This window comes from Chiroxiphia lanceolata, chromosome 5 (assembly GCF_009829145.1).
Source record: "Chiroxiphia lanceolata isolate bChiLan1 chromosome 5, bChiLan1.pri, whole genome shotgun sequence".
NCBI lineage: Eukaryota > Metazoa > Chordata > Aves > Passeriformes > Pipridae > Chiroxiphia > Chiroxiphia lanceolata.
Window position 1 is genome coordinate 54,481,825 of NC_045641.1, and position 27,709 is coordinate 54,509,533.

The 27,709-nt window shown below is 44.4% G+C and overlaps 1 protein-coding gene across 5 annotated transcripts in view; it reads right to left on the reverse strand.

Moving 5' to 3' along the window:
* The window catches only part of BTBD11 (BTB domain containing 11), a 184,685-nt gene that overhangs the window by 51,702 nt on the left and 105,274 nt on the right, over positions 1-27,709 (reverse strand). For all 5 annotated transcript variants that reach the window (XM_032688473.1, XM_032688471.1, XM_032688475.1 and 2 more), the window contains exons 3-4: positions 18,766-18,970; positions 7,748-7,900 (exon numbers count right to left, since the gene is read on the reverse strand). In XM_032688473.1, the coding sequence (XP_032544364.1) occupies positions 7,748-7,900; positions 18,766-18,970 (358 nt within the window). The remainder of the gene's footprint in view (positions 1-7,747; positions 7,901-18,765; positions 18,971-27,709) is intronic.

Sequence of the window (27,709 nt, forward strand, 5' to 3'; positions counted from 1 at the left end):
TTTCTCCAAGTCCTCTTATAATTCCTCACAGATATTGCCTCTACAGCAGTTATCTTCAAGATCATTACAGTGTTGCCACTGCACAGAATTAAATTTACCGTGGCTTTATATGGGGAATGCCATGGTAACATTAATTATTTGCAAATGGTCACTGTCAAACACTGCATGGTGACCATGACACTCTATCATATCCTGAAATACTCAGACCTCTGAAAGGAGTCAAAGATAATCTTCTTCATTTGTAATGGGTCCTAGCAGTACAGAAAACTATTTTCCTTTTCCCAAACTCCCATTATGAAAACGTAATGCAGCACTTCTACAGCAGCGGTTTAAACACAAGGGTTTAGTTGGTTTTGGTTTTTTTTTTTCATTTTCACTCAGACTGGCTAAGATAGAGTCTGTGCAGATCTTTAATAAGTTACTCATGGGTTGAATACATTTGGGAAAATGGATGATTCAAAGGCAAAGTGTTTCCATCGTAACTGGTAGATGCAGTTGATTTAAAAGAAATGGAGTGCAGACTGTACTGAACAGCAGGACAAACGTTCCCCTTTGCTGAAAGGAACAGATCATCACACTGATAGCCAAGCATCAGAATCTTGTTTGTCCACCTGGGACTTGATCACCAGCCCTTTCAATTAAAAGAATGATAATCTAATAATTAAGTCCATTGCTTTAGCTCTGTGGAATTTATTCAATCTGTTCTAAATATGAATGAGGTATTGAGTCAGAAATTACAATTCAGCTGGTTGAAGTCTGGAAGGAGTCATATTTTAGCCAGCAGAATACATGCATTTGCAATGCTGAATTTCTTGGGGTCATGGATTGCCGTTTTGATCTGGGTTGCACAGCCCATAGCACAAAAGGGTCTTGTTCCTTGTCTGGGGCTCTTCACTGAGACTACAGACACAAACAGCAAGAGTAGGAGCAGCAGACAATTTAAATTTGAGAGCACTATTCCAATGTGGTACTTTAAAAAGGACTATAATGTTGATATTAATAGACCTGCAATATATATAAATACTATACTGAGACAATGATTTGCATTTTCAGTTTTGGAGAGAGCGAAATGTAAACACAAACATGTTGATCAAAGTGATGTAGAGCACTACTTTTTAATGTAGATATAGAAGATCTCCATTTACTTTAATCAGGAGCTAAATTAAGAAAAGAAATAAATACTCCAGATATTTATTATCCAACCTCTTATTCTTGTCAACAGTCTGAGACTAAACTGGTTACAAATACTGGAAAATACATTAAAAAAGTGATGTGACTATCAAATCAAGACCAAATCTGTATTTCAAAACAGTCTTAGTATTCTAGTTCCACGTATATAGGTCGGGAAACATGTTCAAAATTGAATCTGAGTTCAGATTCCAAACAAGGCCACGGTATCATTGGAAAACTTCAGTACAGATTCATCTTTCATATAAATAGAGAGCACAAGTCTTCACTAATGAGTGGAAGACAGTATGTTACCTGTATCTTGATTATTATATTCAGGAATGTAATAAAGGGACATGTAATGTAATATATTCAGGAATGTAACAAAAGGAACAGAGCATATGAAACGGCAGCAATGATCTTGCTTGCAGTGGGAAAAAGGCAGCTTGATTCTAAAGCCTGCAAAAATGCAAGTGTATTCTCCCCTAAAAGTGAAGAAGAACATGAGGACCAGGTCCTCCCCTTCCAGTATTTTTTTTTTTTATTACTGTTGTCTTCCAGCAGACGGTTGGCAGGACAGGTTGAGATTCACCCCGGGAAACCTGTGCTCTACCTTTTAAGTAATAAAATCTCCTTCATATGCTGGCACCATCTGCCCCAGGGAACTGCTGGATTTTGTCAAGTAGCTTCTTTGCTACTGCTTGTGTTTTTCTATCTAATTACAGCAATAGCCATGGCTGGTGTTAAAGCAGTAGTGAAAATCTGTGGGAAGAACAAGAACATTCAAGAAAACTGGCAACTACCAACCGTCCCTACTTAAAAGTGGCTATATCTAATTAAACAGCAGAATTTCTTCGCAATTTTATACTCTCTCTCCTTCTCCAGAAACTCAGCCCCTTACCCAGCACATTTTAAGAGAGAGCAAAGAACAGTGGAAATATTTTTCTGCCTTCAAATCTCTATTTATTACAGTCTATTTATATTTTCATGCTCTAGTACAAGCACAAGATTTCCATAAATAAAACATTAAATACAACTCTTCTGCTTTCACTTTCAAGTTCGAATTGCATATGTGTGGTATAGTATTAGGATGACACAGCAAATGGTATAGCCTGCTCTGAAAGAACAAAATAACACATCTTCCCTTTCCATTACCATATTTTCCCCTTTCTACAGTTTTAAGAAAACTCTCTAGAATGAGCCAAGGATGCTCTCATGTCAAATAATCTTCACTCTTCAGATGGATAATCCTATTTTCCTGAAGAGCCTTCATTAAGAGGGATGGTCCCAGACAGAAAAGCAGACTTAGGTATTCCCAGGACAAGGCTAATTGGAAATCGGGACTGATTTTCAATTAAAGACTGATTTTCAAAGGCACTCAGACACTGCATTTGCCCAGAGACCTTTCTGGATCACAGCTGTAAATGCAACTCTGAGCACTAGGTGAGACTGTGAAGGGCAGCAGCTGAGGGAGCGTATGGGACTGGAGGGTTAATAAACCTGGTCCTATGCTGCAGCAAGGCTTGGATATATCTACACTTTCATTACTCATTACTTGCTAATATTCACATACTCCTGTGTCCATGCTGTCCTTTAAATAGTATATTTTTCCTTCCATGGTGTTTACTCCTGATGTATTTCTGGAGAAGGGCCGCATGTTCCCTCAACACCCAATTCGCCCAGCTGAGTGAGCCCCTTTCTTCTAGTCTGCCTTCACGAGAACATTTTGTCAAAAATCAAATCACCCCAGCCCATTTCTTTCTACCTTGTCCAAAGTGAATATTTTCTTGACCAGGACACAGGATTTGTGATTCCACATCACTTCCTACCACTTTTACGTGGCATCAAAATTTTCCTGCTTCGACTGGAAATACCTCTCCCGATGCAGCCTCAAAATACATTTGCTTCTTTCATTGCTGAGGAAAAATCCACTTTTGTGGTTTACAATCATTCTGAGATTAAATACTGCTCTAAAGCCTTTCCCACCACCTTTCCAATACTCTGCTCTCAATATAGTATATATTATTCTGCATATATAGTGTATATCTTACAAATACACTGCAGTATGTATTTTTCTATTTAATCTCCACATGTTTGCCTTCCATTTGCGGAAAACTGCATTTCATCTCGTTTATTTTGTCCGAGCCCTCAAGGTCATCCACTTTTTCCTGGATGATTTCCCAAACTTCCTCTGTCAGGACAATGCCTCTCAGCATCATGGCATCAGCAAATTTTAGCTTCATGAGCACACTGCTAAGATTTGTGCCAAAACCCTTTCTGAAAATTAAAAAATACCAGTTTTTAAGAATGAGAGCTGAAGGTCCCAGCTTGCAACCCCATCTCAGCCAACCCAGTGCTTGCCACTTCTCTTGAAGCCAGCCCCTGCTCACTTTCCAATTTCTTTTCTAACCCCCATCTTCTCCATCTTAATAGCTCTCTTCATGGACTGTATCAAATCTTCACTCAAGTCCAAATAGATGAAATCTTCTGAATTTCCTTGGGGTAGAAAATCAGTTATCTTATCAAAAAAGTTATTAGATTAGCCTGGCAAGATCTATCTTTAGAAAATCTGTGTCACATTTTATCCCATTTTTCCCTCAACAACATGTCTTTAATCAGTCTTTGCTTGAAAAAACATTCAAAGGCCTTGCACTAACAGCCTGGAATTTTCCTTGGATCATTTTTCATCCTTTTCAAATGTTGGGCATTACTATTATTAATCCTTAGAGTTATGGCATCACTCCAGGCTTTGTTAAAAATATTTCCCTCTGACCCCCTCATTTTGTGAGGCAGCTTTTTCTCTTTTTTGAGACAGAGGTTATCTGTTCATCCTGATTTGAGTGCATTAAGCTGCATAATTTGCTCTTCTTTTGATTACTGTTTTTCCATTTTCATAACCTTGTTGCTGTGATTTATTTTTCCAACAGGATTTTCTTCCCCAAAACCAGAGGCAAAGTATTCACTTAAGTTCTTGTGTGATAGCCTCTGTTGGCACTGATGCACACCTCTCACAGGTGTTCCAGCATCTTTACATCCTCCAGGATTGTCATGATATGTTGCCACCAGAAACGAAGCCCCTGACTCTGACAAAAAGCACAGTCTTCGTGCTGAGCAATACAGGATGCTCCTCCCTTTCTCTGTTCCTCTTCTGTCAGCCTCCCGTTCCAGATGTAGTCATGCACCAGCAATCCTCCCCACCATGTCTAACACATTGGGTTTTATTCGTTTTAAGCAGAATGGAGGAAGGAAAGACATGCAAAGAGCTTCTTGTGTTTAGCTGAAGCAAGGAGAAAAGTACCTCTTGCAGACGTGATTATAAGGAGAAGCCAAAACCAGGCATCTGTTTGCAGCCAGGCAGTTCCAGTACAGACTGAACACTGGTGCTACCTTATTGCAGCAGAAAGGCAGGTCAACACAGTTTTTACCACTATGTCCCTTTTTGACAACAAATCACCTTCATCCCTGATGTCTTCAAGGTCTAGAACAGGGAGCAGAGCACCCACATTCACCAGATTCATGCCAGCAGACAGCTACCCTGTACACAGTTCTCTACTGACTCCACACAGCTGCCCCAGGTGGCCCAAAGGGCCTGCGTACAAGTTAAATATAACTGTGGCCTCCCACTGTGATAATATCCTGGACACAACTTGGGTTGCCATCTCAGCTAGCTGTTGTGCATCCAGCACTCAATCCATCTGTGAAACCTAGCTCCTTGCAAAAGGTGGAAACAACTGATCTGTCTAAAGCTTTCTCTCCTGGGGGAAGGTGACCATTTATATGCCTGTTCATCTCTGAAAGCTGGGGAAAGGGAAGAAACTTTCTGGCCCATCTGCTGCTGTAAAATGAAAAGAAGTCAGGAAGGATACAGGCAGCTCCTGACTGATTCCAACTTCCCTCACTCCTCTGCCCAAAGCAAGCACAGCTCCTCTTTCAGGAGATGAAAACATTGCAAGAAATTAAGGCAATGGATTTTTTAGAAAGGATCAGAAAAAGGGTGGAACAGAGGAATGAAAGGCAGAAAAAAAGAAGAGACAATTTACACAGCCACAGATCAGGAACCTCACTGCTGGAGTATGTGACTGTGCTGGGAAGTGTCACATGAATCTGCTGGGAGACCTCCATGCTGTAGTCCAGATAAGAAGCTGAACATTTGGGTTTTATCCAAACTGATCCTGAACTTCACAGCCTTTTGAGATCCTGCCAATCTCTCCCTCTGCCCATATGCAAGTTTTTCCAGCATGGAAGATAATTTTGCTTTACGTGTTTGCAATGACAGGTTGTGAATCAACACAACACCCATGAAGTTATCACATGGGACCATGGGAACTTTGGGGTTTAGGTCTCTATGTTTTAGGGACTAAAGAAGACCGTGAATGAAAAGCCTAGAAATTGAACCAGTTTCAAGGTTCTACTTGCTAAACCCTTACCATAAAAGTAACAAAATTTATCAAACTAACTGCATTTAAAATCCTCCAGCTTTCATCTGTCACACAGCTTATTTTAAAAGCCATCCCCTGCAAAGTTGTATTCCCCCATCCAGTGTTTGAATTTATGGAACTGATGCTCACTGAGGAGCTGAGAGTTGGAAAGGCGCCCTACCTAATGGGGAGGCATGAAGGATTCGTGTTTAGCTTATGAAAATCAGGAGTGCTGAGGGTCTGCTGAATATAAATAAAAAATTACAAGCTGCAAAGTTTCAAATTAACATCCTCACATTATTCTTCAGAAAAGTTTGGTTCTTCCTTTGATCTCAGGATTACAGACAGCCGGGGTCTTATTTGCAGCTACACAAAGAACCTGCTGCACTATACTGGCAGTAGGCACAGACCTTAAAATAAAACCCAAAGCACATGAACACTCATTTGCAGACCTCTGTCAGCACTGTAGGGAGACTGTAATTTTGGGACATCAATGGATGGATGAATTGGGCCCCTGCAGTCAAATACAGGCATACTGCAAAGGCTGGTCTCTCTAAAATGCTGCGTTCTTCAGCCTCATTCCCACTTGCAAGACAAGCAGGACAACAGCAATCATTTGTGTTCTTTGTAAAATGAATTCTTATTGGCAACTTATAAACTAAATGCTGATTTGATTTGTTCCCCATAATTAATAAATTCTTCTGCAGTATAATACAACTCTCTACAAGTTCAAATTATTTTGAGACTCCTGGAAAATTGTCTAACAGTTGATGGTATTTTATATATATATATATATACACACACACACACAGAGTCAAAATACAACTTTAGGCGTGGTATACTGTAAGTTCTTTTAATCCTCACAGATATTTAACTGTCTCTACCTTAATTTTTAAGACAGAGGATGTAGGGTAGAAACATTATTGCCTTATTTGCAATCCTGCCTGAATACTTGGAGAGGTATTAAATTAATTGTGCCTTTTCAGAACCAACTGCTAGGTCTTCAGACAGTGTGTAGTACCTATACCTGTAAGTCCTGACATTTCAGTAGGGACACAGAATGCAGCACTTCTGGAAATGAGGGCCGAGATGGGAAGCAATTACAGCCAAGGTTTGAAATGTGAAACGCTCAAGATTTGGCTTTTGAAATTCAACATATTTCTTCAATTAAATATTGAATAGCTGCGACTATAAAAAGCCTATGTAGATCTCGAATTAAAGTATTATACTCTCTGGTGAAAGAGGAGGTCAAGGCCAGAGCCAACAGAAGGTAGCTGCTCCGATGAAGGTTGTCACAGCTAATCACGGGAATCACTTCTCTGCTTTCTGTGCTGCAGGAAAGAATGCACCTACTGCTGTACGGACAGGCAGACTGCTGAAAACTGGGGTTTGGGTACAAATTTGTGAAGCAATAGCAGTAAACAATTTCTACTTTGGCGGATTCAGAATGCCTTTTCATATAAAAATCAAACCCAAACATGTTCTTGACTCCAGAATGGCCCTAGATCGTACTTTTATACAAGTACACAATAATAAGGCAAAACAGACACTAAAAACATATCCCGGCAATAAATACTTTAAGACTCCATTAGAAAACCAAAAGGTCACATCTGATATGTGAAAAAGTCAAATTATCTAAGCTGACATTTACAACTGATTTGAACCGACATTAGCATGAAAAATACAGTTTTACTGCAAGAAGTAGTCTTACCTATAAGTTTAAATGTGCCCTTTAAGCATTAATGCTGAAAACAAAGCCCTGAAAAATATCTGCAGCCCTGCCAATTACATTTCAGTACTTTATAGCAAAGCAACGTGAAGCAGACAATTAGCAGAAGGTTTCAGCCCCTCATTAGCAAGCAGAATCTAATAGGAAGAGAAAAAACCACCACCGTATGAGCTCTGATGAGCAGATTAGGGGCTCGATCCAGCTGTGAGATATTCAGGTACCCATTACCATTCAACCAGCTTATCCACGGATGTGAGCAAATACCAGGAGCTGATTTTGCAACACACACAGTGACGAGCCGGAGCATCCATGCGCCTCTCCAGGCAATAACAGAGCCCTCTGCCTGCCTGCCTGCCTGCTCGCTGTTCACTAGGAGAAGAGAGAGAGACACACATTTTGCACAAAGCAGCCGATTTGCGTTTTGTGGACTTACTTTAACTGTCGAGGTTCGCAGTCAACTCCCGGCAGCAGGAGCCTCGCTGCCTGCCGTACGTCATCGCTGTCCACCGAGAAACTGCGACGGTGCCCCGCGTGAGCCACGGCAACCCGAATCCATTCCATCAGGGGAGGCAGCACAATGAACGGCCTGGGGAAGCACACAAACATGAATGCTACAGTACCCTGGCACGGAAATAACAGGTAGAGAGAAAGAGACACCAGGGGAGTGCATGTGTGTGCGTGTGCATATATATGTGAGAATATATATTTATGGAGAGAGAGAGAGAGAGAGAGAAGGGATCAAGCAAAATGAAAGAATGGGAGAGCAAACCAGCTCAGCAATTTTCAAGTAGGTCTAAATGAAGATGTCTCACCCTGTCACCAAAGCAGGATTATTTGAAGAGTGAGATTTATGAGCCACGTTCATTTATGGGGCTCCTGTGAGGTCAGTGCACCCGCCTGGCAAGCCCTCTTTCCCCTCCTCCCATCCTTCACACAGTGTAATCCCAAAAAGAGGGCATGAGCCTGGCACAGGACCATGTCCTGCTCTGGCTGACACACCGGCCTGGGTATGCTCCCCTGCCACTTTGCCACAGGGATAGGAGAATGAACCTGGGTAGAGAGAGGGGATGCCCCCATCCCAAGATGCCAAGGATGGAGAGGGGATGCACAAGGAAGTCTCCAGCATCTCCTGCTGATGCAACGCGCACCTTGTGCTCAGCACGGAAAGTGGGGGACTTTGCAGCCGATGTGAAGGTTATCTTTGAGTGAGGTCAGAAATCAAGACCGTTTTGTTTCACTTTTAGGAGTAATAAACCGCTACAGCTTTGGGTGCCAGTTGTTCTGCCAACTGAGCAAAAATATAGAAAACCAACCCCCAAAGTGAATGGTGGGACTCTGGGCCACAGCCTCACCTTGAGCAAAGTTTGGGCACTATCAGAGACATGGTCCTTCACTCCACAATGCCTGCGCAGCTCTGTGCCCCAGCGAGAGCTGCACAAGCCTTAGATGAAGCATGCAGCACACAGTTTGCTCCACCTATGTTAAAAATTACTTGGGAACCAAGAGAAAAATGCCAAACTTAAATGAGAACCATAGCTTTGAGTCCTAGTTCAGAGATAAAACTAATAAAATAACTGCAGCTGAACACCTTGAAGGTCACTGCAAGTCTCTTGCTTGCCTTTCTTTCTGCGGTCCCTTTTCATGGAAAAAGGGAAAAAATGCCTGTATTAGGTGCAGAGTAGGCAAATATTTTACATTTTAAATATACAACTTTACCTCAAAAGGATCTACGCTGAAAAAAATTATTTAAGAAGATGTTGATTCTGGAATATCTTTTCCTATTTATAGCTCTTTCTGCATTTATTTCCCTTTTTGAGGACTTGGCTTTACATAGCTCTGATATTAATATTCTTGAGGAGGGATGAGATATTTCAAAAGTGCCGAAGGAAGGAGAAACCCTGAGGCCACTAACTTTCCCGAGGACACCGGGTTCCCAAATCTCATGGGCACTTAAACGAACAACTTCTTTTTGAAATATGACATCTTTGGCCGACTTGCCACTTTCATCATTATTCTATTCAAACACATTGCCGTCACCTCAAGACCAGGCTGCATTTGTTTCCAAGGTTTTTTGCTCTCCCCAGACCTGCCACAGGCCACGTAAGGAGGCAGATAAGGACGGAACATCTTCTCCCACAGCTCCCGTGAAACGATTTCCATAACTCAGCTCATTTGTCATGAGGGTGGCGGGAGTCAGAGAAGGGAGAGTGGGGAAGCTGCTCCTAGAAAGTGACCTGCTCCCCAGGGCATCTTAGGAGTAGAAAGGACCCTCTTCTGCAGCATTAAATAGCTGGGGACAAGTGATCAGCAGGAGTTTTTTCACCACTTGCTGAGCAAACAGCAGAAAGGGAGCTGCAAATCACACTGGAAGTGTAAAACTGCATGTAGTTACAGACATAACTTGGTTCTAGGAATACAATTAAAGGAAAACTCAATTCGAGGATATGTTTTGCATGAGTGAACACAGTTTGGATCAGAGAAATGAAGACAGGCTTGTACAGAGCCTTCCTATAACATCTGCTGGGGGACCAGAAAAGCAGAGAGCTGTGGCTGAGCAGGGGACTCTGCAGTTCACACTTTTCCTCCTCTTGTGCAGGTCAGAACCCCCCAGCACAAAATCTGCCCCACCACAGTAAGGAGCAGAGCAACTAAAATATCTACAGGAACCGAGATAACTGGACTATAAAATTGCATTTTTTTCCTTTCCCAGACTTGCAAGCTTCAACAGAGAAACAGAAATGAGCATGGCTATTTGGTGCAATAAATCCCAAAAGGGAAGAGAACTGGTGTTCTGCAGAAGCAGGGGAATTTTCTATCAAGTCCAATTTCAGTCCTAGATAAGGATGCAGAGTTTACTCACAATATATTAGATTCCTTTTTCCAAGGCAGAAAGAGAAATCATCACTGCATATTTCAGCATGTCAGGGAATTTGTATTTTGAGAAGAAAACCAAATATGTCTGAGTGCAATAGGTTAAAAATACCCTTCAAGAGCCTATGCACCACATGAAGGGGATTTTTTTTTTTTAAATACTGCTTGTGTGCCAAAGAAGAAAGAGGAACACTAAGTTATAAGGGTGTGACAACCCACAAGACAATGTGACATCAGCAAGAAATATTTCACTTCTCAAATGGCACTGTGTGAAAATGGGTTAGGCAAATGCATCATATCACTGGTGTATATGTTGATTTATCTCTGGTACAAAGGCAGGTAACAACCAGGAGAGTTCAGTAATAATGTGTTCAAGAGCAGATAAATAGCAAGTAAGTCACCTAGTTATATGCTTTGGAAGCATGTCTTAATTAAACTAATCTAACCATGGTAGGAACATGCTGGGCTTCTGCCTCAAGGACATGGAAAGTCAGGAGCAGCTCAACTGCTGCAGAAGCACCTTACCTGGGCTGCAGGTCAGTGAGTGCTCTGACCTCCTCCTCCTCCAGCCCATCTCTGTACCTGTGCTCAACTTCAAACGCATGCTTCCATCCTCTTTAATTCCCTGCAGTTCAAAGTTAAGCATGGACTTAAGTAGTATTCCCAAAAAAAGATGGGTTTTGGCACAGACTTGTATTTTCCTGAGCTGACATCTAAATGGAAAAACATGCCAGATCAGGAAGCAGGGAGAGGTCTCTGCACAGAGCAATTCCCATCCCACGCGAAAGAGCTGGGAGGTGGAGGAGGGATGGAGGAGGCCAACATAAAGCAGATCCCAGAGGGCTGGACCCTTCTGGGCCCTGTCCCCCTGTTCTCAGCAAGGGGGTAGCTGGCTCCTCTTGGAGCATGCCTTCATCAGAAAAGGCAATTATGAGTGCTCCACAAATCTTCACATCTCTGGTTCTTCTTCCCACGCAGCATCCTTCCTTGTTTCCTCCTGCTGCCAAGTGCTCCTCTCACATCTATTTTTGGACAGCTGGAGGACTCATAAGCTCCTGTGCCTTGAAGACATCTGCAGGTAATAACCTGCTGGCACTCCCTCACAAGGGACAGCCACTTGCCTTCCTCTCCTGTCCTGCTATCAGACATCCCTTTCCGCATCCCCTTCACACATCCCAGCTCCCTGCCCTGCCAGCACCCTCCCTCTGGAGTGGGGCCAACAACCCCTCCGTATCCAATCAGACATCAAACCTATCTTGGTTTTTGTGGGGCTAATGTCTCTGGGGCACTTCAAATTAGAGAATGGCTCATCAGAAAAGCAGTTATTATGGAGGGGAACTAAACATAACGCATAATCCTCCCTAATCACACCATCTTAACCACGCGAGGGGTTGCCTAAAACCTGCACTCCCTCCAGAGACACACACAGCCATCCTGGGCTGCCCACCATTCCCATCCCTCACTTGCTGACACACAGAGATATTAAAAGTCCTGTCATGCATATGCAATAACTCAGGCTTTTTCATTATTATTAGTGTAAGTAGTATTGTTATTGTTATTGTTGTTATCGGTGGCAGTATACCTTTATATAAACAAGAGAAATTGTCAGATGAAAGACCATGAGAAATGTGCACCATAAAATGCAATAGGATGCTTCATTATTTTTGCGTGGGTCTGTGAGAAGATGGATGAAGCTCCTGTCTGGACACCACCTGCTGCAATGCCAGAGCTGCAAAGCAGTAGGGCCAGCACTCTGACAAATCCCAGCTCCAAAGAACCCCTGGTCCTGGTTTTTCACTGTCCCTACCATCTTCGCAGGGTGCAGACTCCCTGCTGGCCACTGACCAGCTTCAAAGTCTGCATTCTGCCCAGTCCTTCAAGGGCAGAGCCACTACACACACAACCACTCTCTTCTGATTTCCCAGCAGCTGGAGCAGTTCCTCCCCTCCCCAGCCACTCCCTCTCCCCTATAGCAAGTAATCCACCTTTTTGGCAGGACCCCCCTTGCCAGGAAAGCAGTGTCCTGTCTCACTTCCTTCTCCCCATTCCCACTGTGGGGGTGACTCCTCAGTTGTTTTAGCCAGATGATGAGAGTCCCAAACGGGGAACTATTGCCTGCCACCTCCTCTGTTGTGCAGACTTAAACTGCCTTCCCGATGACACATTCATCACCTTTGAACACTCCTCAGCCAAGCTCAGTCCTCCCACACTGCTGTGGCTCACCAACCCTGGACAGCCCACCAGCCCCTTGCTCACAGTAGAGCCTGCAGCACGCTCCAGGTACAGGAGTTCATCAGCACACAGGAGAGATTCCCCAAACACAGTGCTCATAAAAAAAAAAAATAATCTTTTCAAGTGCAGCACAGCAACCTCTCTATTTCCAGGGGCACTTCACACTGCTCTTTTTCAGACAACTATGGAGCCCTTGCCCTGCCACCTGTGCACACTCGCTGCCTATATTAAATCAAACTCTAGGGAGGGGAGTGGCTTGATAGTCTGTATCACAATAACAGACAAATTCCTGAGGGCTAATCCTATTTGGACATGAATTCCCACGACTACCTCCTGTTGTCCCTCCCTCAGTTTCACCAGCTGAAGTGGACACAGCTGAACAGACCTGACCTTGCTTTAACTCGGTTCAATTGTTACAACTGCTTTGGATGATTTCTGTTTGCAGGATCCTTTAGCTACTGAGGAGGATGGTAATGTTACAGGTGTTGAGTTTCTTCTCACTCCAGCCAAGGAGTGCTGACTGCAAAGCTTTGTGGCAATGGCTGGAAAATTGCTACACACAGATCGCTGCTGTTTAAATTTTCAAAAGCAATCAAGACTTAAAGGTGCTTCTGAGAAGCATAAGGCTGTAGTTTTACAAGTAAAAGCCTATCTAGATAAAGGTAGGGAGATGTTTCTTCTTGCACATATGAGTCAGCAGCTTTAACACCGTAAAAAGCTCTTTACATTTGTTTTGTTAGTTCATGTTTTTCATGGGTGGTTTTTAAAGAAAATCCCAACATATAAATGGAAAAGCCTCCACAGTTCTGACAGATTTAATTTAGAACATATGATTAAACTATATATGCAATGTTAGTCCACTTTTAGCCTTATTGAAAGATAGAAAAGCATGTTTTTTTCCAATGTATAGAGCACATTTTAGACAGGTTTCTGGGCTGCAAAATTCATTTCTAGTTACAACATAAGCTCTTTGTCTTCAGAGAGAGCAAATACTTTTTTGATGCCTTCAAAAAGCTGCCAGTCCCAATCCTTCCCAGAGACCCAGCAATGCTGACTGATGCTCCACGCTGAGTTCATGCAGCTACTCCATGCTAGGCAGCTCCTCTGCCACCCCAGAAGTTCAGATAAGGGTGACACAAGCAGCCAGTCTCTGATAAAACCAATTCTGCATTTTGTCCAGGCTGAAGGGTGAAATCTCCATGCTCTCACACAAGCAGTGTGTCACCCTCAGGGAGACCCGCCTAGGCAGAGGGAGGGTTGACCCTCATGCTTTTGAGCACCAGATCATCGGTGCTCCCAAGTCCACACACAGGTATATGCAAATCATGGTTTCTGAACCTGCATCCAGTGTTGGAACAAGCTGTCCCTATTGCCTCTCCTGCATGGAAAACATTAAAGACCAAGACTTGAAACACAACTGAGTCAAAGTGATGACTCAGCCAGCAACCACAACGGGGAGATATTTCACTGGCAGTTTTGACATCAGATTTGACACTACTGGCAGTGGCATAAACCCCTGAGGGGACGCCAGCATTTGGAGTGCAGCACAGAACGGCCTGGATACCGTGCTGTTCTCACAGGGCTGCACACAATTTTCTCTATTTAAAAAATCCTATAGCCTTCCCATGGACATCCTAAGTCCAGCTGGATAAATTAGATGTAGAATACAACCCCAGCCCAACAAGGATATGCAGTGTAACAGCCGAGCTACAAATACTGCCTGAACTATTTCTCGTGACATGTGTTGTCTCACACGCTGCAGGCAGCTGCCAATACCATTGCTGAAGGGATTTTCAAAAAGGGAGGTTTGATATTTAGGATGCAAACCTAGAGGATTTATGTAAGGATGTATTTGGATTTCTTTTCAGTGGTTCCCAGTCAAATCAACTCTAGTCTGAACTTTGACTTCAGCAAGGCTATGGCTTTACCATGTAAAGTTTCCAATTAAACAGTGGATAAAAACAGATAGGGTTACATGGGACTATGGCATACTGGCACATCAAGCATATGTAATCCCTTCTGCATATACAGGTTCATTCAGGTTTCATAGCAGAACTTCCATATTCCCAGTGCTTTACCTATTTCTCATTAGCATTACCCACCATTCTCTCCACTCTCTGTGGTCTTTGCTGAAGACTGCCCTATCCATGAGTTTGTACCATAAAATAATTGAGATCAGGGACACATTTCCCTAGTGATCTTTTTACTGAAATTGTCCTATGGGTATAATCTGTATTGCAGACACGGCTGTAGCAATTACGAAAATGTTTTGAAAGAGTTCAAATTTTTTTATAGCAGTAGAACACTCCTCTCATTAAGGGGGCTGCATCATATTAATTAGCCAGGTACACTAATAACTATCCGGAGCACGAAACAAAATTCAGATGATAACTCAAACTCTTTCCATCAATCACAGATGATTCCAGGCTACAATTTGCACACATATACACATGCAGGGACACGTGTTTCCTAAGGGATTGCTCCACATACAGGGAATAGTATTTAAGGAAAAGTAAAAAGAAGGTTAAAACCAGACACGTATCCATCAACTCAATTAAGATTCAAGGAGAAAAGCTAATGGCTGCCAGGTGGTACAAGGAGTTAATGCTCCTGCAAGGTGCAGCAGCAGAGGAAGCACTGGAGAAGGAACTCTGCTGTCTGTGAGCAGAATTAATGGGTGGTTCTGGACCGGCTGAGCTGCTGAGCTGCAGCTTCTCAATGAGTTGTTAATGGGGAACATGGCAAGTTAGGAAGTAATGAGGACTTTGTCAATACAGCTGTGGATAAAAGTGGGTAAGGAACCACTTAAGGAAAAAATCATGACACAAATCTGCAACTACAGATTCTGCGCTTTCCGGTGCTCAAGAAATTACTTGCAATATTTTTAGAAGCATTACAGAGGCTGAGAAGCAAAACACAACCACGGGACAGATCTTTTTATTAAACTAGAAGCAGCAAGCAAGAAAGAAATCTTGGCAACAGCAGCCTCATCTACAGTTCCTTCTCTTTTTTTTAATTCCTGGGAAAGCAAAAGAATGAACAAACCTAAATAACTCGCACCCGCTGCAGGTGGAGGCACTGGAGGAGCACTGCTTTTGTACGAAACACCCAGCACAAGATAAATGGCTCCATCACATCCTGGCTGGGTGCATTAGGGAAGGGGGACCCCACAAACAGGTCCACCCCTTCTCCGTACCTCCATGTCTGCCAAAATAGCCATCTACATGGTACCCATTTTCAGCAGAACTGGCTTGTGTTGGTGCCAAAAAATCAGAGAGTTTCTGCCAAAGTGACCAGATTGAAAGAATATGAATTTGGGGCAGGAGGGGATCACACATCCATCTTATAGTTGGGTTTGTTGGCATTTAGAAGGTGGGGAATGTTTTTCACATTTTCTGAGCAAACCTGGCCTCTTTCCACCTCCTCCCCCTCCCATGAAGGCAGCCCCCTCCCATGAAAGCTGACTCCCCCCTGCAACAAGTTTTGCTATATAATTTTTCCCTTTTATTTTATGTAAAGACAAACACTATTAAAACATACCGCATTCTCATTTCTTTACCTCCATGAAGAGTAAACACAGAGAAAGGCTCCCCAGAAACAAAGTGCTGGATTTATTCAAAGGTAAAAATCCCATTTTATGCGTCCCCCAAGACTCTGAGGGAGGTACTGCTTTCTGAGCTGGAAAGTGCTAAGCCAGGCAGCAATGCCACCATGCTGGATTCCTCTCCCATATTCAGCTTCTGTAGAAGGACGTGTAGAGCCTTTGCAGCTCCCTAACTCAGCCAAAATCCAGGTGGGCTGGTGTCGGGTGGGAAGAATGGGACGGTCTTATGATGCCAACAAGCCCTTCAACTGCTGTCAGAATTCTCTGACTGCATCCCACAACCCTCTCCACCCTGGGCCTGCACTATCAGGGAGAAGGGGGCCAAGTCAGTAGCCAGCTTGGCTTCACAGGAGCCAAGGGCAACCCCTGTTTCGTGAAAATACTGCCTACAGCCAGATCCATACAGTCCTGGATTCTCTGCATCAGCAGGGACACAAGAAAGGCCAAGGATGGGGAAAGATGCCTGGACCTCCTTGCTTCCTTCTGGGCTTCTTCCAAAATAAAAGCCATTGCCACAGCTGGAGAGGGAATATGTCACACAGATATGCCACAACTCTTGCAAATCTTTTGCATGTAAGTGTGTCATGTTTAACAAACCCATCTCCCCGCAACGCACAAAAACACATCATGGAAACCGAAACCACTAGAATTAAGTCATGGACCACAAAGCAAGCTTGCATGTAAAAAACAAAAGGTGGGAAATGAGCAGTAAGGCTCCTCAGAGCACTAAAGAGAAGTCAGCTTCACTGTTCTCCTTTCTGAGCAGTACAGGATGGTTACATCCAGCTGATTAAACGCCCAGAACTCAGCTCCATGGAAATATCCGGGCTCACACTTAGCCCTGCGTCGCTCCCACTCCAGCACTAAGTACTAACGCATGTTTGATTAGGCAACAGGAGATGTATCTGCTCCTTCCAAAAGTGACCACAAGCTCTTGGCAATAACACTGAGTACTTGCTCCGGCCCTCACCGCACGCCGCAGGCATTACGCTGCCCTGCCAAAGGAAGACGTCCTGCCAGACGGAGTATTCAAAATAAAGCAAAGAACGATCGCTTTAAATAATCAGCATGTCAAGTGCTCTAAGGAACAGGACTTGTATTTAGGCGACCTCAGAGAAAGGAAAACCTATTAAAGCAAGTGCTAAAATATTCCTGCCCTTTTCACTTCTGCACAGGGAAGTCTGAAGAAGCCTTACAAAACCAGAGGCTCAGCATTATTCACTCCTGCGTTCCCTCTAGTTCCAGTGGCATTACGCCCACAGATGGGGACTATGGATCAGGTGAAGGTATTTTCTAATTTTTTAAATTTTTTTTGTGCGTACTAATCACTCTTGGACACGAGTTAAGCCCTCCACAATAGCAAGGCTGGATGACAAATCATGAAATTAAAAATAATTTAGAAGAAAAAAATAAAATTCTGGATTCTCGTCATTTCCCTTCTGTTTTTTTTCCTTCTTTGGAAATAACAGAACAAAAAGCGACAAACATGCTCATGGAGAGACCCAAACTTGAAAGGAAACAAAATGCCATCCAAAGGCAAATGGCAAAATTCCCAGTAACATCATTAATGCCAGGTTTTCATCTGGTACGGTCTTCTGTGAGTGATACAAAAGTATGTCAATTAAGATATCATATTATATACCATTTACAGCTACACATACAATGACATCCTCAAATGCTGCTTTTGAGATGCAGACCTCACACTGAAACAATAACCAAGCCACACATGCACAGCTCTTGGGGCACACGTGCACATCAGAGTTTGGCTTACACGTACACCCCAATACATACATTGGGATGTAAATGTGGAACCCAACTTGACAAATCAGCTTGCATTTGCATCACCACAATACCCATCCTAAAAAGTAATATACATCACTTTCCAACCAACCAGCACCAGCCACTTCTCTCATCCATTCTGGGGATGCCTGGGTTTACAGCTGGTGAGAAGTGTGGCAGGGAAATAGCACACAGTTGGAGACCTGTGTTACTAGAGGGTTTGCTGGGCTTTTGAGAGGACATGGATTTATTTTCTTGGTCAGCAATCTGTCCTGGTTGCTTTCTGCAGTGCCTGGGTGCAGAGCTGCCCTGCACTATGGCACCTGCCTGCCAGTTTCAGTGGCATCTCCTTCTCACCTTACATCAGACCCTGAGTCATGGCAGGGCTCCAGGTGTGCCTCCCCTGCCCTGGCCATCCCCGGAGCAGGGACAACAGCAGCACAGCTGGAACTTGCCACGTCCCTGGCCAGAGCAGCCCTGAGGTTACTCCTGTGCCCGGGTACTCAGTGCGGTTGGAGCCCACTATCTTTAATGACTTCTCCTTTCTACACACTACACCCTATTCATTTTCCACTTCCCCAGTCACAGCTGTTGAGCCATATTAGCATGCAGAAAACCCCCCCACATTTAAACCCAAACCTGCTAGGCCAGAAATAGAAGTTCTCATTTTCTTTTCCAAAACACAGAATAGCTGAGCAACAACGAAAGGAAAAGGAAATCTCTCTCAAGTGCACATCTGGAACCAATTTGCTGTATGTAGCCACTGGGTGTCACTTTTGATATATATTGGTTCGGCCATGCAGCAGTTCGGCGAGAGAAACGGATTTCAAAGAGGTGATCCTAAACCAAACCAGACTGCTCTGCAGCCTCTCACGAGCAAGCTGTAATTAGCAATTAGCCAGCCGGGCTGATTTATTAACAAAACGTCTTCACCACAACATTAAGCACCGTGCGGTGGCTCTTACCTCTCGGTCTGCAGCGTGACTTTTGATGGCTCCACATTGGGGTTTTCCCACTCCATCTGTGGACAGTGCATGAAGTAGCAAAGGGTGTAGAGAGCCTCTGGCTCCCAGTAGAACGATCCCTGCTTCTGGTGCATTGGTGTCCCATTCCCGTGCTGCTTGGCATTGAGGGGCTGGAGGTGATGCATTGCTCGAGACACCAGGTCGCCTGGAAAAAAGCAAAAGCTGGGTAAATGCCAGGCTTTTCAGCTGCCTCTCCCCTGAGTTTGCAAACTGAAAGGCACGTTGGGTTGTTTTTTCCTTCCATTTAACCTCACATATGCAAACAGTACAGGGTAGGACAGGATCCTGTGTGTTGCTCGTCACCAGGCTGAACATTGCCTGGTGGTTTACATGGTGAGGTGTGACATACCCAGGCCGCAGACAAGCCCACAAAGGCCTGCAGGAGACATGTTTCTGCAAATATGGTGTGTGGGCAGCATTAGGCTGGCCCATCTCAGCACCACTGGCAGAGCTGGTATGCCGAGGCCAGGACCACAGCTACCGACTGGCAGCCTTTGGAGGATGCCAAAACCCCACAGCCCCCAAAAAAGACCAGTGGGGACAATGCAGAGCAGCACCAAAAGCTACATGCTCCTGGTCAGAGAGTGGCAGGGAAATGGAAGGAAATTCCTTCCTTGGAATGAGGAAGGAGGCAGTCAGATAACGCACAAAGCACTGCAGGAGCATGCAAATGTGCATGTGGGTGAAGAAAAAAGGGGAAAAATATTGTTAAAATCAGTATAAAAATGTGCAACCAAAATTCCACTTTGTGAGCCCAGACTAGGCCTGGAAAGCCTCACGTTAGCAGAAAAGCAAAACCTGTGAAGTAGGTTTTACCCAGCCCCTCAGGTTTCCAGAGCACAGAAAATGGCCAAAGAAGAAGATGCTCATTGTCTCCTCTGTGCCAATGTGGTTTAGGCCACTTCCTCGCAGGGAATATATGGGAATCCAGCACAACAAGTGGACTGGGATCAGCAAAGCCAGCCAGTGAGATTAGCAAGCAAATATATGGGCAAGCAGCAGAGAGTCTCTTAGCACAACACTGATGGTAACTAATTAACTAAAGCATCTCCCTCTGAGGCAGTGAATTTTACCTTTGTTGACTAGTGACCACTCTGTCAAAGGCAGGGAAACAATTGTGGTTATAAACTGCCTGTTTTCACATGTTCAAATCACTCTGAGAGTGCTTTTGGGGGAAATAATGATCTCGAATCTAATCAGTTGGTTTGTTTTAAATGAAAATCTGAGCAAGAGCCCTTTGGGTCATTCTTAATCTATACAAAATCAAGTGATGGGGAAAAGAGGACATAATTTTCCCGTGCTAAGAAGAAGTCACGCACTTTCTCTTATTTGCTTTTCCCAAGGACCACAGAGCAATGAAACTTTGAAGGAAAAGTTTAAAATGTACACCAAGGTAGGAATATAAAACCAATATGGGGGGTGGGGAAGAGGGATAATGAAATCTTGGGCAAACTTAAAGGAGAACCACTCTGACTGTGTGCGCAGCAGAACTACGGGTTTTTGCGAAATCCCACCCCCGTGAATATAGCGCATCCCCTCTCTCCAGCCTGACTCACACAGACAGTGCTGCTGCTGCTGCTATGATAATGTGTACCAGGGGGAATAGAAATGTCTCTCAGAAAAATCTCAGCCCAGTCCTCCAAAAACATAGCCTTTAAACCATGAAGAGAAGAAAACCGCTGGCATGAGGAAACTGCCGAGTCCATGATTTCAGGGTTTTGACACAATTTTTTGCTGCACTCTGCAATATTCTTCTGATTCTAAGCTTTCATTTAAAAATAGTTTCTTTTCTCTCTGCCAGGAAATTGTCATGATAGGACCAATGTTGCAGCCTTGCATGCTTATAATTTCCAAGAGGAACTGCATGCAGAAAGCATGCAGGATCAGGTCCACAGCAGGAACAGATGTGCTGCTGAGATGACTCCCCAGTCCTGCACAAAATTATCTGCAGACAATCAGAAGCAGCAGGAAAGTTTGGGACCCCCTTCACTCAGCCCACTCCAGTCACAGCAGATGTGCTCTGCCAAGTCTAGCACAGGCCAATTTAACCGCTAGCAGCCTTGTTGATAGTAAATTCCTCTCTCTTTCTCCAGAAGGAAAAAAAACTGCATAAAGTACTGGCTGCAACATCCAGCTTTAATAATAATAGCAAAGGCAGAGAAAAAGCACTAAATTCAGCCTGTTCAGACCCAAGACACTGTAGCACTGAAGCATGTGGTTAAAATTAAATACATGGCCAGTCTTATTTCAGTGGATTAAGACAGCAGACACCAGAGAACACCTCTGAATAAAAATCAAGATGTGAGTTAGGCCTAGATTCTGGCAGTAGCATTACTTCACCCTACTCCTCCCGCAGTGCTGGGGTGATATGACTTCAATGACACATCCAGGACTGGAGGAGGCTGCACGGTGAGTAAGGAGGGAAAGCAGCAGCAAGAGTGACGTGGGCAGGGTGGGCAGCTAAGCCTCATTGCTGATAAAAGGCTGGAGGAACTCGAGCCTTGCTCAATGGCAAAGCTCCCACTCATATCAACAGGACCTGGAGTTCACCATTTTATTCTGTATTTTCTCAACTGCTTCTTAAGAAAACCAAACCAATTCATACCACAAAAACTGAATTAATGGTTTTTATGTTTAAGCCTCATTTATTACATTATACCAAAAACTGATTTGCTTAGATCTTGCTTTTGCCTATGCTGTCTTCCTTTGCTATGCTATCTCTGGTCACATTTGAAGTAATTTCTATATTAAAAATTATTATAACATTTCTTTATCAGAGTCAACTCCAAGCTTAAATAATCAATACCTGTAAAGCATCAAGCTTCACAGAGAAGAGTAAATAAGCAAAAAGAGCTCCATTATGATATTGGTGCCCAACAGGCAGAGCACTAGAGGCAGGACAGGAACCACTGATCTGTTTTATTCCACGGTGTAATCTCAAACAATCCAATACATGCCCTATTGCCCTTTGCCTCCTCCAGCCACATCCAGTTACAGTGCAATTCTTCAGGGCAGAGACTGCCTTAGCATATCTGGGCTCCAGGATCCGTGCCAAGAAGGCACGAGGAAGCTGACAGGCGCACGCACACACTGTATGGTAGCACTTATGCAAATTCTGTAAAATGTAGCATAGTGCAACATCTGGTTCTAGGTGCTTGTGTGTTGTTTTCAATCCCTACCAGGTTTCGCTCCTTCTATTGTTACTTGCTAATATGCTTTTGCTCCTCCATTTCCTTCCAAAGACTATACCAGGAGTTGAAACTCTCTTTGATTCCAGCCATTGCACCTCAAAGCCCATGGATGTGAAACCAGTTTCATGAAGGGACTCACTGGTCTGCTCTCCAGCAATCAGCCAACTCAAGTCTCATCTGGGAAACCCAACCTACACACATGCTCTCCTTGCCAGATATAAAAGCTGTGGTATATCTGAACAACAAGGGCAGCCTTGAATTTGTGGCCAAGCACACAGAGATAAGCCCCCTTCACCACTTTGTGTTAGCCATGCCTGCTCTTCAGAGCCATGCTCAGCACAGAAAGGCTCGGCAAGGGGAGGTTACCTGCTTGGAGCACTGCTGGCTCTTCTGCATTTTTTTGGCCTTGAAAATATGTCTCAGCTGTATCAACTGAACACATATGAAAGGCCAATAAATTCCTCAGCGCATCATTTCCAAAAAAAAACACATCAAAAATAAAAATCCCAGCAGCTGCGTTGACCTTGTAACTCCATGGATGAGGTTCCCGAGGGCTTTGGCATCATGGCCCAAGGGGCTCGGCAGGGATTCCTGCCTTGCTCTCCACTGAGCAAATTCTCACTCCTGTTCCACCGCCTGAGGAACAGACTGGGGAGACGATCTGCCTGACAAGAGACCTTGCCAATTTTGTTTTGTTTTAAAATTAAACTAAATGAAAACTTCCGTAATTTATGCAACATAAGCCAGGCGAGCCAAAGCACAAACTGCTTTGCAGGCAGAGCCAGGCAGATGAAGACACCACATTGTGCAGGGTAAACACAAGAAAAAAAGAAAAAGAAGACCAAAGTGGGGGGACATTTGAGGACATTTTTGTTGCCAAAGCTGGGAAGCCACAACTAGAGGCCAGGTTCCCAGAGGGCAGCAAAGGCAACGGCAAGCCCCAGGCTGGCACTGCCTTGCAGGCCTGATTCTGGATGGGGAAGGACTCCAGGAATGTGGCTCCACACTGGAGCTTTTCAGCCCAGAGGAGAAACGCCGTGCCTTGCACACTGGCTACCAAAAAACCACGAAACCATCCCTACACTGCAGCGTGGAGAGCTGCCACTGCAGCTGCCAGCATTTCATCCCTTCTATTAAATAAAAGCAGGGTTCACTCATTGCTGCTGCTGTCAGTTCAGGACAGCTCGTGAATGCAAGGTCCACATACATTTGATTTAAGAATTGAAAATATTATGTAATGCGCATGTTCTGACATGGGCCTGGTTTAAGGCAATACTGAATATTTAAGGAACAGCTTCACTGACTTCAAGCCAAAGATATGATGTGACAGGGAAAGTGAAGCTGCTCCCATCTGTATGGGGGTGGTATACAACATATAACAACATACAGCACGCAAGTGGGCAGCTTGAGCCCTCTCTGCAGTGACCAGTGAAGCTTTTTTTTTTAATGTGTTTGGCTTCAGTAAAAGCTATTATCAATGCTTTTACTATTTGAGAGCCCAACGTTTAAAGAATAACACATCTGTTTCCAATTTTGGAATGGGGAGGGCACAGAGGAAGCAAAAAGAGGAGGAAGAGAGAGAAAATGACAGATGCCCAATGCCCATGTCTGAGAAGCTTCCTGTGGGATTTTTTGATCTGTCATGATGGACCTGATCATGCAAACCTGCCTGCCTAGGAGCAGGCTAACTGCTTTCAGAGGGATAAACTTTAACAGCCAAAACCATTCAGCTGGGTGCATGCCTGCACAGCCACGACCCTGAGGTGAATGACACTGGACCGATCCTTACACAGCTGCTCCCCTATGAGACCTACCTCGAGTTTTTCTTGTTCCAAAAACGTGTTCTAAAACTACCAGAACAACTTCACAATGATACTTTTGCACGCTGAAAACAAGCGTCAGTTTTCTGACCTGTGTCTTTCCTTCAAAATCCAGGGGAGAGAGGAGGGAGGATCTGTTTCCATCACAGCTCTCTTTTCACTTAACGTCCTATTAGGGCACTGTGTGAAGCTGAAGGCCATGTTTCTAGTGTAACAGCATCCTGCAGGCAGCACCCATCAGTTTGATAATGCTTGTCTGGTCATCCTTCCAGCTGTCCATGACTCCTATGTCCATGACTCCTGTGTGCGTAGCCTGTGCTTGGGAATCATGCCCTGCTTTGGGGCATGTTGATAGGAGCAGTGTTACTGCTTTGCTGTGCTACCTGGGTGAACATTTTCTCCCGCAAAGAGGGGGACAGAGCCATAGACTGGAGTTGTGCCTGTCTTTCAGAGCTCTTAACATTCTCCTGTGTCTTGACCATGGAAAGAAGGAGTATCCATCAGGGACCTGCCAAATTCATATCATGGTCAGTAGTTTACAAAGTTTGTCTCCCTTACAAGCATGTAAGACAGGTGCAAAACTCATTTTCTTGACCTGGATTAATTGCACACTTCAGTGTAAAAGTCTTGCATCTATGGTTTTGCTCACGACCAGCTCTGGGGAAACTGTATTGAAGACTTGAATTATAACCCTGATAATAAATCATGGTCTATTTAATCAGACTGCTACCTGGTAGCAATGGCCATTCTGCATCTTTCCCAAACTGCAGCTAAGTTTCTTTCCCTTTCAACCTCTGTTGCCTCTGGTTTCTGCAGCAAAGTGATGCATTCCTACAGTTCACCCCAGCACACATCTGTGAGCACATCAATGCAGGTGAATGTGAGTAGATGAACTGTGTCTCCTGTACCACAGCAGCCGCCTCCAGCCATCCGCTCAGTCAGCCGCCTGAGATGTCCCTACGCTCTGGATTTCAGCTGCGCTGTTCCTCCATGTTCCTCCGCCTCCGGTGGTACAACAATCTCTATGTTTCAAAAGTCAGCTGAGCAAAAACTGCTCAAGCAAAACCCATCCTCAAATGATTTACTGGAGGTTTTCCATCATTAACTCAAGACAGCTCATCTCTACCAGGAAAAGAATGTGCATGGAGCTAGGGTGGCTGCACACGAGAAAGTGCTTAGAATGTATTTCACTGTGTGCATGCTCTTAGCACAAAGTATCTTCAAACATAAAGGTAAAACATTCTTTGGCACACAGTATAATTCCATATTGTAGAGCCAGCTGCCTCAGGCTGCGGGTGCACTTGGGGTGCCATAACCCACACTCAGCAGGGCATCCCACACGCAACAACTTCACTGCTGAAGCTCACCCTGCAGACACCTCCCCAGCTCTGCCACCTCCGCTGGCCCGCACTGTGCCCCTGTGTGAATCTGCTACCCCAGGTAACCTTTTCTTCTCCTAACAGCCATTCATCTCTCCCATAGAAGAGCAAAACAAGGAACTGTGGTCCCAAACTCAGAACTCAGAAGACAGGACTGGGATGCGAGCAGCCCATTTCCTGGCAGTGGCTTCCCTGTGGCCTCCCACAGATAGTTTAACCTTTTTATTTTCACTTACCCCACCATCACAAGAAGCTTCTATTTATATTACAGAGTAAGTGTTTGTATGCAATTTAGAGTTTGCAAAGCCTTTGAAGACTGATAAATTAGGGATTGGATAGAGCCCATAAAAAACCCGCAGTAATAATTAAACTTTCTCATGTTCATATACCTATTATAAACAACATTTTTACCTTCAAAATCTCCAATCCAACGTGGCAAGCGTGATGTTTGTGTTTGATTCCCCTTAAGCCACACCAACTTCAAACAAAACAAGCTTTGACTTGGATGAGCTATTCATGAGCTATTCCCTCTGCAGACCATCACTGCCTTATGGACCACCATTCCTGGTTTTAATTTGGCCTGACATAGACCCATATCCTGAAACTCTGAATTTGAGAGCCTCCCATTGCTTAGCAGGCCAGCTGAAGAGCGCTCACCCTAGCCTGATCAACTGCCTGTGCTCTGCACAGCAGGGACAGGGAGGATGCAAACCTAAGGAAAGGAAAATGCCATTTGAATCCCGAGTGTGTTGTGATGCACGGGTTTGGGGGAAACAGGAGTCTGTACCTCAAAGGTGATGTAAATGAGAGAGTTCTGAGCCAATACATTGATATTTCGGGTAAGGCTGGTGGAGGGCTGGCGCTTCAGTATCCCCCACGCACCATGGCGCTGCCTTTTGCCTCTAACCATCAGACCTGAGAGGGCTTAAACACACGAGGTAGAAGCCTTGGAGGAACAAAACAAGCCTGAGCTCGCCTCGCAAAGAAGGCAACGGGGGCCGAGTCTCACCCATGGGGAGAGCCAGGGAGTGCTGACAGCAGATGGGGACCCAGCCAAGCAACAGCTGCCCCTGTTCAGCCCCTGTGACCCAAGACAGAAATCCACTCCCTTGGTCAACAGGGCAGTCAAAGGGAAGATAAAGGCTGAGTAGGGTGCAGGCTGGTATTTTCCAATTATCCTCCCTCATGCTTCATTTCAACTCATAAATAAACATATTGCTTTATGGCTTATGACAGTGGGTATCTCAGGGGGAAGAAAAGCAGGATGTTGTTTGGGGCTATTAAGTAACCCACAACCCTTCCTGTGCACAGACACAGCCAACAGAGGCTGTGGTCCATCTCTCAGAGAGGGCTGCAAGGAGAACAGGGTAGCAGCTAGGAAAGCCTGCAACCAGGAAGGAAGAAACTACCTAGCATTTAAGCACTGCATTAATCTGTCCTGTGTTCTCTGCTGGGGGTTCTCTGTTGAGGAGCATTTTAACAACTTCTCTTTTCAACTTTTACAGATGAAGCAGATGACTTGTGGATAACAGCAAGGAGGAATTGCAAACTAAAGGCCCAGAAAGTGGTGGGAGAGCTAGGACATAGAGATCTTGTACAACAAACCAGTGAAAGGCCCTTGAAAACTGGATATCACCATATCTGGAGAGGTGACACACATGCTGTCAGTCTGTGGCCAAACTCTAGGCTGAAGGAAGCACTACCACCTGAATTGCAGGTTTTGGCTAGTACCTCTGTTTAGCTCAGCACTGTGCTTGCTGCATGAACCAAACTGTTCACAGGGAATAAGCTTTGTTTTTTCTCTATGGTGATGCTTAGTCTGAGAAACATATCTGAGAAACAGGGCTTTTGTTCTGGCAGTAAATAAGCAGAGCACTTGTGACAACACTCCTTCAGATGCCACCCTTACAGCAAGCACCTTTACCCTGGTATTTGCTTCTAAGCCTAGGTTTAACCTCTTATTCAGAGCACATGAATCAATTTGTAGGGCTCCTACAGTGCTCCTTCCTGTTGGCTGCAGAGGATTGAGACTAGATGAAAAGGCAAGGGAGGGGATGCCGACTTTCATCATCTCCTCAGCTGGGGCTCTGAGGAGAAATGAAAAACAGTATCAGTATGTGCAATCACATTCCTTCTTACACTTGAGCAGTAACCCTTCCTTTCATCCCTAAAAGCATGCCAAGATCTACTGGGAGGCCGTTATTTTGGAAATATATAGTCAGAACTGCGGAGGCAAAGAGAGGATGATGTGGAATGGAAAGAGGGGATGAAGGGTGGCATTTTTCCAGTGGCAAAAAGGGAAACTTTGCTGAGACCTGAGTGGTGACAGGGAGGAAATACCAGCCTGAACATCACATCTGGGAATTGCTCTCAGTTAAACACCATTCAAAGGCAAAAACCCTCTAAGATCAGCAGTGTTAAGTCGCATCCTCATCTTCAGATTATCACAGTTTAAAATAAAAACGATTATTTGTCGTGGTTAACACTCAGAGTA